General features: G+C 37.0%; 1 protein-coding gene across 7 annotated transcripts in view; it reads left to right on the plus strand.

The window, feature by feature from the left end:
* The first annotated feature begins 2308 nt into the window (after positions 1-2308).
* Positions 2309-16581, plus strand: part of LOC145779305 (calcium uptake protein 3, mitochondrial-like) — a 34125-nt gene continuing 19852 nt past the window's right edge. For all 7 annotated transcript variants that reach the window (XM_082590855.1, XM_082590857.1, XM_082590856.1 and 4 more), the window contains exons 1-2: positions 2309-2597; positions 11053-11194. In XM_082590855.1, coding sequence (XP_082446981.1) covers positions 2376-2597; positions 11053-11194 — 364 coding nt within the window. In that variant the 5' untranslated portion in view covers positions 2309-2375. The remainder of the gene's footprint in view (positions 2598-11052; positions 11195-16581) is intronic.

The following is a 16581-nucleotide window of genomic DNA, read 5'->3' on the forward strand; positions in this document are numbered from 1 at the left end:
GGGAAGAATGTGAGCAGCCCTCATACAAGCTGAATGTGATGTCCGCGGACAGAATGCACTGCCAGGGGCGCCGGAAGCGGGGGGCAGGGGGGGGCGGATGCCCCCCTTCCCTCAATTTTTCTGTGGATGAGTGGGCAGGGGGGCAATGGTGCCCTTTTAAGGTCATGTAAGCTACTGCACATTTTGCAATGCGGTATAACAATTTCAGCTATTAGCTTTTAGCCTAATTTATAATCTTTCATTTCTACCTCAAAATAATATTCACGACACAAAATTCTGTATCACATTAGGTTATTAACCTGCATCATCATAACATAGCATGATGCCCACCCGTGCCATTGTTCTTTATGTACCGGACACTTGTATCATTACTCGATAGTCGATATAATGAGCTGATGGATGAGCATTATTTTTATATCTTATCTTAAAACTTAAAAAAAAATTGGCCTTTCAGCAACAAAAGTGCCCTTTTTTCATAATCCTGCTCCCCCAGTCAAAAACCGTTCCGGCGCCCCTGTGTACTGCATGGGGCTCGTATGGATAGCTCACATGGGGGCCCGTATATCAGCCTATAGCCTATGTCATGTCCATATGGACTCGCCAGCTGGAAAGTCAGCAATTGAGACTTGCTTGCTGACTTCTGACTTGCTTGGTCATGCCAGGTGGCCATGGTCATGCCAAGCTTCGGCTTGCTCAGTTTCATTATTTGCCTGCTTCAACCACTTGCTACAATATTGCTAAGTCAGTTATTGTAACTTGCTCAATTGCCACTTACGCAGTTCTCAACTGCTGACTTGAAGAAGACTCGTAATGCAGACACAGTGAAGGAATTTGCATGCATGTGATTCGTCTGTTGTTGTGTTGAAGGAAATGAATAGGAAAATTCTGTTCTGAGTAAAATGAATCTAATAAGCGTTGACTGTTTGCTTGTGTTAACTGTGGTTGTATTACGTGATAACGTTCAAATAGGCTACATTTCCAAGGTAAATGTGTTAAGCTACTAACCAATCATGTCACAAGGCACATAGGGCCATCTGATGGTGGATATAGGCTACATTGCGTCAAAATTACAAAACATGAAAACACAAAACATCAGTGGCGTAGCCAGGAATTTATTTTGAAAGGGGGGGGGGGGTATTGACCGCGGGCGGGCGAAGCCCGACAGCGTGTTCGCCTAAGACGACGCCAGGCGGTGGGGGGTCTGGGGGGCCTCCCTTAGCAAATTTTGAAAAGTTACTTTGAATTTGGTGTATTAATTCTGAGAACATTTTCAACAAAAATGTGGGTATGAATATTCCTGTAAAATGGTGCTGTCCGGTGGCATAGCAAAAGGATAAGATCATGTTTTCATCGGCATTTTTCGGAAATAAAGCTAAGTCTCTAAGTTTTCTTGTTGCTAATTCCTGGCTGAGATATTTGAATGTTTGGTATTGGCAAAACTCGCTCTTATAATGCAGTTTCGTTTAAAATTAGGAAAACTTTGTTTTAGAAACATAAAGAGACTGAAAGCATTATTCTCATTATCGTGACGTCACACACGTGCCAAAGGGAGTTGAAACCATCAACCCCCGTTGGCTACGCCACTGCAAAACATTGATACTAAGTGGTTACGTGCTTGACGCAAGATCAAGCGGCGCTGGTTCTGCTCTCGGGGTGTGCGTTTAAGCAAAGCATGCAAGGACTGCTCTCCATTCAGCGACACCTGGTGGATGAAACAATTCTTTGGCCACAACACTTTAACAATCGGAAACTCCACTCTGTCAAACTAGGTGACCGGCATGCGTCAGTGGTTTAAAGGCTCTGCAAATATGTGAAACTGCCAGGATTAAGCTCTAAAAGAAACTTTTCCACTCCGAGGATAAGGATCAAATCAATCAGTCATAATACTTTACAACAATATATTCTAAACTAAAGTCAACAGCCAAACTTCAGGCCTCTATTAAAAAAATGTTCCGATTGACTGCGGAAGGTTTACTTATATTGTAGTAACTAGTAAATATCTGTCTCATCTGAAATTGTACCAACCCAAACCCAAGGCACTTTTGAAAAGTATGGGGTAAAGGAGTAAAGCACTTTATAAAAAGAGGCAAAGCTTTATTAGAGATCACCTTGAAAAGCCTTCAAGAACAAAAAGCTCTGGTGTAATGGAGTTGTTACTGAGGAATTTTTGAAGTGGTTGTGTAAAAATTAATTTGGGCAGCATTTGGCAACGCTAGTGTTGAAAATTTTGAATTTGGAACCGAGATAATGCATTGAATTTTCTGAAATGTTTGTTTTTGTTGTATTTGCTTGGAAAGTGGAACCTGGCAACTGATTGACTGAGTCAAAGAACTTCTTATCTTGTTGCATTGCTGAATTGCAAGAAAATAATCAAAATGGCCGGGACTGGACGTTGGAGAATGTTTTCTAAGTTTGTTCGTCATTATACAAACGAGATGAAAACCCAAAAAGTCTTTGTTTCTAGCCTTTGTGTTGCCTGTGGTTCAGGCTTGGCTATTTATAGTTTCAGAAGAAACTTTATGCAACCTCAAATGCAGTTTTCTTATCCCAAAATAAATTCAGTACTTGCAGCAGAATCACTATCACAAAAGCCCTTGGTAAGTAGAGCATAAACCTTAATTACATTTCACTCACTGTTACTGTGACAGTAGGCAAGGCAGTTAGGCTAGACCCATGTTTTACAATTTCTTCAAGAACTTAAGTTTTTCTAATTTCAAAACTGTAATGTTTGTTTTTTCTGTTTAAATCGGTGTTTCTCAAACTGGGGTCCTTAAAGCCGTTTATAGGGGTGTGCAAATGAAAATTTCATACTTTTCGATTGACAGTGAGTAGTCAAATTATCTTATAGCCCAACACAACCTACTATAATGTTCACACTTTTGTAATTTATGATTTTCAACAAACAATGTTCAACCAATACTAATCAACAATCTGAGCACCCTCAAGTTGTATAAGTTACTTTTAAGAGAGAATTACATTCAAGAATTGATTTTTTAATGGTGGCGGTGTAAAAAATTGCTATAAAATGTGCAGCAGTAACTTCTGGATAGAAATACTATGAAACTCCAGATCTTACGTTAATAATTATGGTATATAAGCCCATATTTTTAACAATCTACGAGTATAAGATACTTTTTACACCCAGCACATTAAAACACAAGTTCGAAAACAGACTGGAAATGATATCTTACGTCAGGTTTGTTAAATGTTCAAGTTTGTTTCTTGACTGTTGCGCATTGGAAATGTTAGGAGTTTAATGTAAAGAGGGACTATGCCACACAACATACTAGCACATTTAATAAGCTGTTAGAGCAGTGGTTCCCAACCTAGGGTTCGCGGACCCCTTGGGGGTCCGTGAGAAAGCATTTGGGGGTCCGTGATTACCTTGATGAAAACGAAAAGCGATCTTTTTACTTTCATTTCTCTCTTTAAATGCAAATGTGTCAAGCTCAAGCCCGCAAGAATAAATTGTACGGGTAAGCTATGCATTAAAATAAAGCTATGCTGCTGCCTACAGTGTGTACATTGACCTTAAACTACATCTACCACAATACATCTACTACCGTACATCTTACCTTTGCGAGGCAGGATTCTCAGCTCTTGTTACAATAAAAACTAAACATCGAAATCGCCTGGACGTTGAAGATGACATGCGTGTTGCATTGTCAAAAACTCAACCACAGTTCAGTCGTTTAGTTCAGGAAAGGCAACATCAGCCCCCTCATTAAATTTGCTTACGTTGAAAAAGTTTGTTTGTTTTTTGTATCTTTATCCTGCATTGTGTTGTGGGAAAGCGGACTTGAGCGCCATGCATCGGTGTACGCCTTCCGACGTAGGCTACACCTTACCCACGCTGCAGCCGACGGCAATGTCTGTTTCCGGTTGTCTATTCTTATGATGATTGACTATGACTTAAATTTGGTACTACCCATTACTCGAAATCGATCACTGGGTAGAGGCAATTATCGTAAAGTTTCTTGCCCAGAGAAACAACAGCAAGTGCGGGGGGCTGGAGTCGAACATGCAGGCTCTCGACTGCGAGCCCAACGCGCTAACCACTCGGCCACTGCATGACACTTTAGATCTCCTTAATATTCAAATACTGCTGACATGTCTTGAACAATTCATTCATTTTCTTATTTGAGCAACTGTTTAATCTTATATTTGCCGCAGGAGTCATAGCGGCAATGCAATATGACACAGTACAGTAGTTGAGTAGCATAATTATTAAAATAGTCAATAGTATGTTAATTGAGTTTCAGGCAAAATTTAGGTAGGGGCCCGCAGAATTAATAATTTGTCTAAAGGGGTCCGTGACAACAAAAAGGTTGGGAACCACTGTGTTAGAGCATAATACAGAGCAGAGTTAGGGTTTGCAGGAGTAAAACCGGTACCTGGGGTAATAATACTGTTTTAATGATTGCATCATTTGTTGTTATTAAAATGCAGAGCTGCTTTCAGTGATAGTTATTTATACCAACAGCTATAATTTAGTACAACAACAAAAAGTGAGAAGTGTTTAATTACGGTAATCTATTTATTGATTTCAAAGTGTTTTTTGTGCAAGACGCTTATTTGGGTATTGTTCCAAACTTTTATGCTGCTTGGAAAGTTGATATTTGATGTTAAATAACTTGTTACTGTATTATTTTGTATGCTTGTGTTTATGGTTCTTTTTCCATGGTCTAATACAATGATAAAACAGGTAATACTGAGTATTATACATGATATTCCCATTTTACCCCGAGGCCTGGGTGAAATGAGTACCAAAATGCAGGTTCAAAATGATAGGTCTACAAGATATATAAGTAAATATTTTTGAATATCTTAAATATGACATATTTTACACATATCAAAATTTTACGTTGTAAATTTTTTTTAAATATTACTTCATCTGTTAAGATTTTACAAGATTTTTAAATAAAAATTAACCAAAATCCTACACATATTACCCCAGTAGACCCTATATAACTGTGCAGAAAAAGTGAAGCTTCTGAGGACAGCATAGCTACCTAACAGTTGTGCTTTGAGCGAGCCCATGAGCCAAATAAAAGTATCACTAAAACTAGCTATATTGTGGCTATGCTGAATGCTAAACACAGTAGCCTAAACCATTTTCAGAAAGTAAATTTCTAAAACAATGATGCATAAAAGTGGAGTACAATTAGTGACATATATATAGAATTATATATATTAATTAACCTACATCTATTATTGTTTGATTTGGTTGGCATTTCCAAATTTGGTCCATTAATAAAAAAAAGTTAAGACACCCCTGTCTTACATGATATGAGAGTAATGTTATTTAAACCGTATCTCACATTAGATGAATTGATTATAACATAGTCCATGTCAACGTCTCAGTATTTCTGTTCTTTCTTCCACTGCATTATGAGTTTTTTTGGTTGGGGTTATTTGAATAGCATAGGCTACGATTTTCTTTTTTTTGTTCCTTACTTTTGATGATGAATATTCACATTGCTTACCCTGGTCATTCAAGATACTTTTCACGGCACACACATTTGAACATACAAAAAGTAACACAAAGACCTAAATTACAATTTTTATGCTGTGCCTATATGTAGTTGAGTTCATTGCATAAGTAGGCTAGTTGGCTGATATGATTCGTACAAAAAAATTGTGAAGGGTTTTGTCATGGAACGTTTTTTGAGAAGTTGTATAGGTAGCCACTGATGTAAACAAGCACTGTGTTCATATGCTACCAAAATATACTTCCAAAGGGGCTATTTAATTTTAAATTGTTTATTTACTTCTCAAAAGCATTGTCACAAAATGACAGATAAAAGGGAATTATTTGTCTTTTCATTTGAGATTCAGTAAGCATACTTTTGCAATTGGGTTTCTCAAAATAATCATTTCCAAAAGATGTAAGGCACATTTAGTATGGACTATAAGCCTATAGCTTCGCACATTGGCAAAGCCTGTGTAGGCCTAGAATACATCGCTATGATGTGTAACTCGAGACCTATTATCAAAACTGATATAAGATAAAAGAAACCAAGAAAGATCAGCACAAATTTCATGTGAAGGGTTTGATCCCTCACAAAGCACAGCCCAGAAGAACTGTGGCAGTTGGCTGAAAATTGCCCATTATGGAGACTAATAATAATTGATGCTATTTTGCTCTCAACTGGTGTGAAATAAATTATTAATATGATCCGTAGCAGTGTTTTTCAACCAACATTACAGTCGCACTCGAAAGCTTAAAGCCACTTGTCAAAATTTAGGATTTTTACAATGCCGGTATGTTTGAAAAATTATTCCAAATGCTACGTATGTCATATATTATTTTATGGTGTAGGCCTAACTATACTATTATTTAACACATGATTCTTTCCAAATGATTATAAATGAGCTATCTCTGTTGGAAACCAAACAATTTATTTATTTTTTAATTTGTTGCCTAAATAACCGATATCTTATGGGGGTCTGCCATTAACCGAGGTCTTATGGGGGTCTCAAAACCCTATCAGGCTGAAATGGCCCTTTGTTACCTCTATGTTTGGAATGGCACCACAACTCCCAAATTCAAGTTGGCAGAAGAAAAGTTTCCAAACATTACAAATAATTAAGTTTTAGAGAAATATTTTGATTGGTTTGGGTGGTAGAAGCATTTGAAAATTGAAAAAAACACTTATACGAGGGGAAAACAGGATTTTGATGACCCACCTAACACTTATGCATCAAAAGATTTTTTCTATTGAATTGTGTAGTATAGTTTATAATGAACTAGCACAGCAATTTTTAGTCTTCTACCACAATTACAATAAAAGTTATGGGGCTCTTAAGATGACTGAAGTTGCCATTCGCTAGTCGCTACCCCCCCCCCCCCCCCCAAGACAAAAACAAGTGTAGTACCCGAAATTCAAATGGCCGCCATGGGAATACTGTTTGAGATATTGATCTAAAACTTAGGATTCTTTCGTTTGGGAGCCTAAGGCATAGTATGACAACTTTTCAGCAAAATCTGAGAGGTACCACATACACGATATCTTCATATTGGCTGTTTTGATAAGGAATAACCCAATTATGAGAACATAAAAACACTGTGAGAGGTCACTAAATGTTGGTGGGTTCACCCAAATTTTGCCAGGAAGGTTTTTTCAGGCAAATGCAAAGATTAAAGGGATGTGAACAGGTAAAAAAAAATTTCGAAAAATTAAACGGTCTACTGTACATCATGAACACTTTTTGTCTTTTTGTAATGACAAATTTTGTGAAACAATAATTTCAGTTAGCGACATGTAGTGTTTACTGGTTTTCTGTTTGTTTTTTGGATTAATACCTAGGTACAATTTGGTTTACTGGAGGCTACAGTTCAAATTGTATTTGTCTATAATCGCGTTGAGGCTGGGTTTCAACAGAATAATCGCACTTAAAGCAACAAACATGCAAACTTCTTGTTGGAGTTTCAGGGATGTGGAGTTTGTTTCAAAAATTAATTATTGATCTTATTTTCTGTATTATACTGTTGATTTCCTGTGCAATTAGCTTCACCTTGTTTAAAAGTTAGTTTTATTTTTTTCTAAAATTTGTACAGGCATTTCATTAAAAGCTTTGCTTAAAAATTGTACAGTCATAGTGAGTTCATTGTTACCTGTACAATATTTCAATAAACATGTTAAATTCTGCTCATAATTTTATTTACTGCATAATGTCAATGTGACTGCTATTGCCAGCTTGAGCTACCAGTAACTGTACACTTATAGGCTTATTATTTTATAAGAGTTAAACTGACTGGTAAAGCGGTGGTCGAATAAATTTGTGGCTAGAATACGGTGCGATACTGATGAGCCCAGCCTCATGGGCGAAACACGTGTCTATCGCTGTCAATTCTTGCTACAAATCGGCTGCCGAGAAACAATTGTCTGAAATGTTTACATAATATTTTTCACTTTTGGCGATTGAAACCTCATTGAATCTTCTGAACGTGCTTGGTGTGTGTCATCAATTTGTCCCATTTTTTTACCATTGTATGGCATGATCTAAATCGTTTGTCAACAACATGACTTTTATCACTTTTGGGATGACTTTTAATATTATTATGGCTGCAAGATTGTATGTGTGTAGCGTATATCTTATGACTTATCACCATCTGGCTCATTCCTCTCTTCAGGGTTGTGGAGGCAATGAAGCGTCAAATGTTTTTGTTGTGAGATTCTTCAATTTCAGTTTTTTTGTCAAATTCTGTCCAGTTTTTAATATCACCAGTCCTAATCCTTTGTTGGTCTGTCCCTATTTTGTTTTCCATTTAGTTTTCCTTCTAGTAGTCGACTTTGAATAGAATTATTGCGAATCATGTAGTCAGAATAATTAAGTTGTCGTGTTTTAATTGTTTGTAGAATTCGGCTAGATAGGTAATGACTACAAAACTACTATTTCACAACAATATCTACGAATCCAATAAGGAATCAAAATTAATTTGTTTCTGAAAGTATAAAAGTGACCGTTCTTATGCTAACAGAAATGTATAAAAGTATACTGTAAATTAGTTTGCTTCATGTTTCTTTATTTCTTGTTTACTGTTGATGTGCATTTCAAAATTTTTCGAAATTTGCTCTGAGGTTTCTGGTGGCTCTGGTTTAGTTTGGTTTGGCCACCACCCGCCAATGGTAAAAGTCGCTTCAGCTGATTTCTCGCTTTGCATTTCTGAAAAAAAAAACAAGAAAACTATCGCAAAAATATAGATAATCTCTTCGTTTGTTGCACAGTGCTCGGTTGCTTGTTTTCGTTTTCAGATGTTGTAGCAATCGACTTATCATGTGTCTAAGCTTTAATTAAGATGTGCATATAGAACGTCTGCCGGTCTGCCCCAACCCACTTAACCCATTATACACATTAACAAGGTCGCTATTTAGAAAGAAATATGTGTTGTAAACTTGAGTAGCGTAAGTCGATGTTTGACCGTGTGAGTATATGACCACACCCTTTTAGTTAACCCTTATGCTGCGCAACACCAAACGCCATTTGTCCAGAGAATCAACACTTCAAAGCATGTACTTGATGTTTGAGACGATTTGATATGAAACTTCGTGTAATGTTATGCTGGTGTCATGGCATGGGCATTCAATTATCGAAACGTCGTTGCAGATTTCTCTAATATGTCGGGCGAAAGCTCAGGTGTAGATTACCAATATTGTCTATTTGACGTCAATTCAGTGTTTTAATGCGTACGAACAACGTAAAAATTATAAGGTTTCTCTTTTGACATTTGACTTAGAAATATTGTACGATTTTGCCGCCAACATTCTGAGCTTAAAGAGTTTATCTTGCTCATGTGTTATTTTTAGTTAAAATGTTTGGGTGATGTCTTATGTGTCGGCTGTAAAGTAAACCAGGGTTTATAAAGTTTGATTTCCCCACCCAGATAATCTTGTTTCCGCAATGAAACTGCTTTGTTCTTTTGTTTTGTGTTTCCCTTGTACAATACAATTGATACGAAGCTAGTGTTATGCCAACGTGCGTACCGGTATTGATTTCATAACTATTGCATTATTAGATTCATGGACAGTACAGTTATGCCTTCTTTATTCAAATACGTACTGCACTTCTACTTTTTTCCTTTTTCTTTTCGCAACCTGTGAAAAAAACATCTATTGCTATGATCGCGATGCCAATTATTTCATAAACTCGGGTAATTTGCGGTTTTCAATAGATATCACGTTGGCGAACTACGATCTTATCTCCTTTGCTTCTGTGTATGACCGCGTTTTCGAAACTGATGATCGTATCTAAATAAACTGGTTATTAAGCAGAAAATATCAATACAAAGATAGCTCTCACTGAAAGCCTTTTTCTTATTGAAAACCCGACAAATAGAATGTAGATATAACATCAAATTAGAATAAAATTTGCTTGCAACGTACTCAGAAAGTGCCGAATCTGTGCAGTTTGTTTCACCTTGAAGAATGCCACTAATGCTAAAATCACTTAGTATATAAACACACTTTGGTCATTCATCTTATGCTTACGACAAGATAACTATTTGTTTACTTTCAATAAGTTTTGGGATATATTGCTCTTTACAACTATTTGTACGCCGTCGTCACCAATTTGATAGATTGGTGAGAAAAGACGACGACGCTTCCAATAGCTGCTGCATCGTATGGACCGCCACTTGTTTGTTTCTGTTATCATGATTCTGTCTTTTTTATTATAACATTTGGCACCACTGGTGAACTGCAGTTATTTTTTCGTGAACAGTTTTATGTTGGAAGGTCGCAGTTTGTGGATACTGAATAAGGACCAACATCATTTCCAGACATAGTTGATGAGATTTTCTTAAATTATTTTAATTGAGTTTAATTAGCTGTCTGAATACCGCAAAATAGACGTCGTATATCCAGGTGTGATGTACAACATCTTAGTCAACTGGTGTATTAATTCAGCATTAATAGAAGTTATAATATTTTCATGATTACAGGTTGAAATTTGATGATAGGGTATACTCCGTCTGGAGCAGGTTCCATGAAGTGGAAAACATTAAATAAACACAACACTAACTTGTTATACGGAAAAATACAGACAATTTTGGCCGCACTGCACTTCATGTTCTGATGAGGTGCAGTCACTTGTAGCAATATTTGCATAATTATTTTTTCAGCTGGTCATTAGCGCATGCCATGCTTGTCGGCATGTTAAACAGCTTGTTAGCGTTTGTTGTGGTTAAGCCACCAAGCGGAGGTGCATTTTCTTGCGCGTGACCGCCTGCGGGTAAAAGTTTATTGGAGACAGAACTTGCAGCCCCTTGAGAAAGGCACTGCGCAAGGACGTTTTGACATCTTGTTCATGTTGCTTTTATTTCCACCAGGGGCTCTATCCACTTTTAGAATTCGAGGGGGGGGGGGTGATTTTTAGACAGTGGGCTAAAATCGTCTTAGTCATTCCAAACCACTCCAATAAGTGGGGGGTGACCACCCCCCCCCCCCCCCTTGGATACAGCTATAGAAGTCAAATAATTCTTAACGTTAGGCATTGTTTCTACTAATAATCTCATCCACTTTTTATCATGGGAAATTACGTTTTTTGTAGGATGAACAGACATCTCAAAGTGATACTCAGCTCAACACACGGGAAAAGCGATTTCACGATTTCGCATCTGTTGAAATTAACGGCGATCACTTTATGACCCCACAAGACTTTCTTGAGTCTGTCACTGAAGAAATACCAAGACGTAAGTAACCAATAGAAAACAGTTGCGGTAGTTTAGAGTAGCTAATTTATTTGAATTTGTCCCAACGTAGCCTAAAAAGGTTAAATTGATTCGATTAATTTTGACTTTATGGTGCAAACACATCAATAGCTAAACAAGAAGGTGCAATTCTTAAATTGGAAAGGAAAGTTATCAAAATCAACTTTATAACTTGTGGTATGCAAAACTATTAAAAGTCTTTGGTGTATCATCTCATTCCACGATGGTATTCTTCATCAGTGGAAGAGTCGGTCGAAAGTTTTGGGTGCTATGTTGTAAAGAGTAATTAAGAAAAGGTTGCATTGGACTTTTCTTGGCCTCTACGTACTACTAGCAGCTACAGTAGTTTGTCAGGCGAATGGCATCAAGTAGAAACAAGATATACTACGCATACACTTGTACAGTACAGTATTTCTGGTTTATGTGCTTTGCTAAACCAACTGACTCTTGGAACTACAGCATTTCTTGTTATGATAAAAGTAACAAGAATACGTTGTGTTACTGCCACCCCAGGTTTAAAATACAATTCTCTGAACTTCGAGTGATAAGAACCACAGGCGTTTTTGGGAGAACAAAACTTAGTTTGTGCGATAATCACGTCAAAACTAGTGGAGTATGATTTCTTGAAGCTATGTTTGCAATTTAAGGGTAAGAATTGCAATGATTATAGTGACAATCTGGTCAGAACTAAAATCATTCAACTAAAATGCACTTAAACTTTTTTTATCTCATTAATTTTACGTCAGGATATGTTTCACTATATCTCATTCAACGAAATTGCCATACTATATGTTGCGTGAACGAATCGAATGATAATTGCTGCCATTCCTAGCCACTCCCACTCCCTGGTTGAGTTTCATCAAGGACCAATGCAGATCTTATCGCGCCTAAACGCCATGTTTCAGAACAAGTTCCTTTGCTCACACTTTGAACTATGGTTGCATGCTCTTGTTGCGTTAGTCTATGAGTTCTCATTCTTCTCAGTGATATCCTTGCGTACCGGTAACATTATCGAAATGTTGGTAATCGTTGTGAGAATAATAAATCACATAAAACTTTTGGCTGCTTTACCCAGCAAGGTTTTAGGCTAAATCCGAAAGTCCGATCCATTGGAAAATCTTTTTGGTGTCATCAACACGTTTATCACCAATATTGTTCTCAACTGCTTATTCTCCATAAAAATATTTGAAAGAAGATATTTTCTTTCAAATGTTAAGCTGATTTTCTCATTCCTTCATCAACCTCTTCAATCTTGTGGTTTCATGTAACCTTTAATGTTAATTTTTATCTTCCCTTGTAATCTTGATAAGTCACAAGCTGTTTTGCGGTGAGTCGTTTACATACCTTACTCCACAAATTATATTTATTTAACAGTTAGCCATATCATTTGGTTGTCAAAAATGTGTGAAATTTTTTTGCAATGTCACAGTATGTTTGCGGTATGTACTGCTGTGATTTTCACTGCTGGCCTTTGTGTTCCACCATTTTTGGTCCAGATTTGGCGCAATAATTTGCATTAGTACACAGTAATACTGACTTATGCTAATTCGACTATATTGTTAGGCACTGATCAGTATAGTTTACTTTGTAGTTTGGTCATTGTAAGAAGTTACCATTAGTGAAGAAATGTGACATGCTGTGTAACTGCTTCAGTCGGTTTCACACTTAAGTCTAGTTTTACAAATTCGTATTGAGTGAACGTAAAGCGAGCTTTCCTCTTTACTAACAAACATCTCTTGAGGCGGCTGTTACTACAGTCTTGTGTTCCCGGAAGGATTTGAACAGACATTGTCTGGAATCAGGATTTTGAAAAACGATTTTTTTTCTACACATTTGTCTTTTTGAGTTAATTTTTTGTCCGAAAACGCTTTTTACATTGAGGTAATTTTATACCGGTGGCGTCTTGTCATTTGGTGGTTGTCATTTGGTTGTCATTTGGACCCTTGCACGCGAGATGGATATCACTTATGCTCTGGTTTGTGCCAGTGTGACATATCGATACAGCTTAACCATTCGTGCGAGCTAATAATCAACAACTATCTTTGAAAAGAAATTGAACACGGTATTTTGCACAACATGCCGCTTAACGTGCCTACATCTGCTCATATCAAGTTTCATTTTATTTTGTCGCGTGCAATGACTTGCTGCTCAATCTGCTGAGCTATAACAATTTTCGCCGTTAAAATGTTCGCGCATTGCCTTGCAACGAGAATATGCCATTTTATACTAAAATGCTCTTTTACGAAAACACATTACTGCACTTTTTTTTCGTTCTGGTATGTCTTTTGTTTGTTCTACTGCACGGTTCCTTTCTCTTGCTACTCTTCCAAAGATGCAGAGAAGTCATACCACTTTTAGGAATCAGGCTCTCTGTGTGCTTTGTGGATTATTTCATGCTAAACTCGCATGCGATTTTCTTCTACATAAAATCTTTTAGCGTCAATCACAACTTTTTTATTGCGATGATCATTTTTTTTTATTAAACTCTTAAACATTTCCAATTTCCTCCGGTAGTTTCTCTTTACTACCGGGAACGTTTATAGCTTAATTTGTTGAGGCCGATTGCTATTGACGTTACTTTTCATATCACTAATGCTATAGAAGAATCTCACTTATAAATGCACAAGCTGACAGAACAAAATCGATTGTTTCACATGCTTTTATTGCCAAATAATCTGCTCCATGCGAATATAAGTAAAACAATTTGCGATTTGTTGAACGTGGTTACGATTTATTAAGTGATGCCAAGGCGTGGTGAGAGCACTGTCAGGTTTCCTCGGCGGTAAGACTGAGGTTACTGGCAGTGGAGGTGTCGTTGACCGCCGCAGGTCTATGCCTGGAAGGTGACAGATGTTACTAAGTCTTCACCACCAATTTAGTTCTTTGCCGAGTTACGTCTCACTATAGAGCTTAATTACTTTAATTATTATTAATCCTCAATTGGGAAAAAACACTACCCACAATCATCCTTACATGTGCAAATTGCTGCTGATCAGACGAGATATTTTGAAATTTACAGGTCACATCCCGACCACAATCAAGGCTAATTACTACCCTTGTGATGGCTTTTACGCATAAGGTTTTGCAATTAACAATGACTTTCAAACATGCATGAGTTTCAAACTGATTTTTGTTGGGAACTAAGGTTTGTCATCCCGATTATAATTAGATGATATTGATGTTTAATAAACGGTTTGAGACGGGACTATAGGCCAACTTAAAAATTGCTTTACGTTGTCATAACTGTCGAGTAAATATTTTTTTGAATTCAAATAATAAGTGGTGATTAATATGAAAATTATGATATTAGGTGTTTCAGAAAGGCTATATGTCAAATACAACAATTATTCGACTTGTATGTCTTGTACTCTTAGTGGTCTCGATTTTGTACTTTAAAAATCTAAATAATTACGTGTCGGGAGATTTTATGTTGCTACACTGAAGAGGCCATCGCCGTTGTTGTAGACTGCATCTTAGAGCGAATTGAAAAGAACAAGCGTATTTCTATTTTTCAATCAACGCTACTTTCTAGCTAAGAAAAAATGGACAACTTTTGTTTACTGGTTATTTCTTTGTGTCAGCGGTTGCAAAAGATTCAAATTTTGATGCTCGTGAAAAAAGGGAAAATTAATTGTTAATTTCCCATGTTTTTCTTATTTGTCAGCGCGCAAATAAATCTGCCAAGCTCAAAGTTTAATTTCCTATACAGTCTTTCTAATTGACAACAAAAATATCCAGAGGTTTGCGACGATTAGTTTGTGTCGCTTTGTGGTAGAAAGGCTACGCCCCCATTTTTAAACATGATCTAAACAAGATTGTAACCTTTTGTATGAAATGAAAATCTGCCGTATCAAACTGTTTTCTGTTTCTACTTCGATTTCCGCGACAAATGTTATTTCGAAACTGTTGTGTGTCGAATTTTGCAAACATAAAATGCACATTATCACTGTAAACTTATTCAACATTAAAATTACCGCATAAGTCGTTTTTGACTTCAATCTACTGTTAATGACAAAAGGTCACTTGTACAAAAGTTGTGATGTAATTTGCTGAAGCAAGGGGAACATATCGCTTTATTACTCTTTCACTCTCTGACCTGTGGCTGGTGATGCTCCCGTTCTGAAACTTTCTAGATGGGCTGTGACCATGGCAGCCCACTTGCATGTGATTTTATGTTCGGTTTTAGTCTCAAGCAACACGATCCAATTTTGTTGTGAAGGTTTTCTGATCATTTTCTCTTCGATATTAGTTCTTCATTTTCGTGAAGCCGCTGTCACGGCTTGTCGTTGGAGCGTGCTTACAATTTACAGATCATAGGTTAACTGTATCTTGTGAGCCATAAATGCGTTTTCTTTTCTCGGTTTGTACTATTTTTAGCTTCGTTATATTTCTTCTACTTCCAAGTTATTTTTACAAGGCATTTTAGAAAGCTGATACGTCAAATAAATCCGGATTTTTAACTGATCGTGTACTTGAGCTTTTAAATCATCGAAATCCGGTTCTAACATCCGAAATTTGACTTCCGAAAGGGTAGTGTGTCGCTCGCCTGAATTGAATTCCTAATGAAATGGATCGTTACCACTCAATCGTGGTTGTCCTTTTTTCACAAAACACCAAAATCCTCAAGGGAAACTTTGTCAATAGATCACACAAAGCATTTTAATAGAGCCATTACTAAACGTTTTTCGTATCGGATGCCTGGTATTGTGTGGCAATCGTTGAGCGATGGGCTTCTTAGATAAATCTAACTTAATATATATTTGTCCACATCAGCAAGCATTTTGCCTCTCTTACATTGTCTTCGTCCCAGTTTCGGACGGATTTACCGTTTATGGTTTTGTCAAAAGTGTTTGATTACCGCTGGTGGAATGAGTCATTTTGTTATCAAAGATATACCGTTAATCTTTTTGTTTACGCAAGTTTGAAAACACACTTTTGGCTCATTGACATCAGTAAAAACACTAAATTGAAAGAGCGGGGTGCAAACGCTGAAAATCTTAGCAATGCATACGGCAATGCTATGCGATTGTTTCGACATGCACTTGTGTTGCCTTAATCCGTTACTTCACTGAATTCCCCTTGTTAGTCGCTGTTTTGAAGTTAGGTTTCCCAATTACTTCGAATTGTCGCTGATCATAAATTATAATTTACTTCAATTATATTGACTGGTTGCGGTCTAGTGCAGCACACACGTGATTTAAGAATAACGCCTCACCGCAGCGACATGATATTTACCATTGTCGAATGTCGAGTTATAATTACAGATAGAGTTTCTGATCCTTCTCGATCTTTCAAAGAATTGCGTTGATTTTAGTCTGGCAAAAGTGTAAACGAAATTATTTGTGTTGACGTGTTGCCAAGTACGTTTG

This window comes from Aplidium turbinatum, chromosome 11 (assembly GCF_918807975.1).
Source record: "Aplidium turbinatum chromosome 11, kaAplTurb1.1, whole genome shotgun sequence".
In the NCBI taxonomy this organism is placed as follows: Eukaryota; Metazoa; Chordata; class Ascidiacea; order Aplousobranchia; family Polyclinidae; genus Aplidium; species Aplidium turbinatum.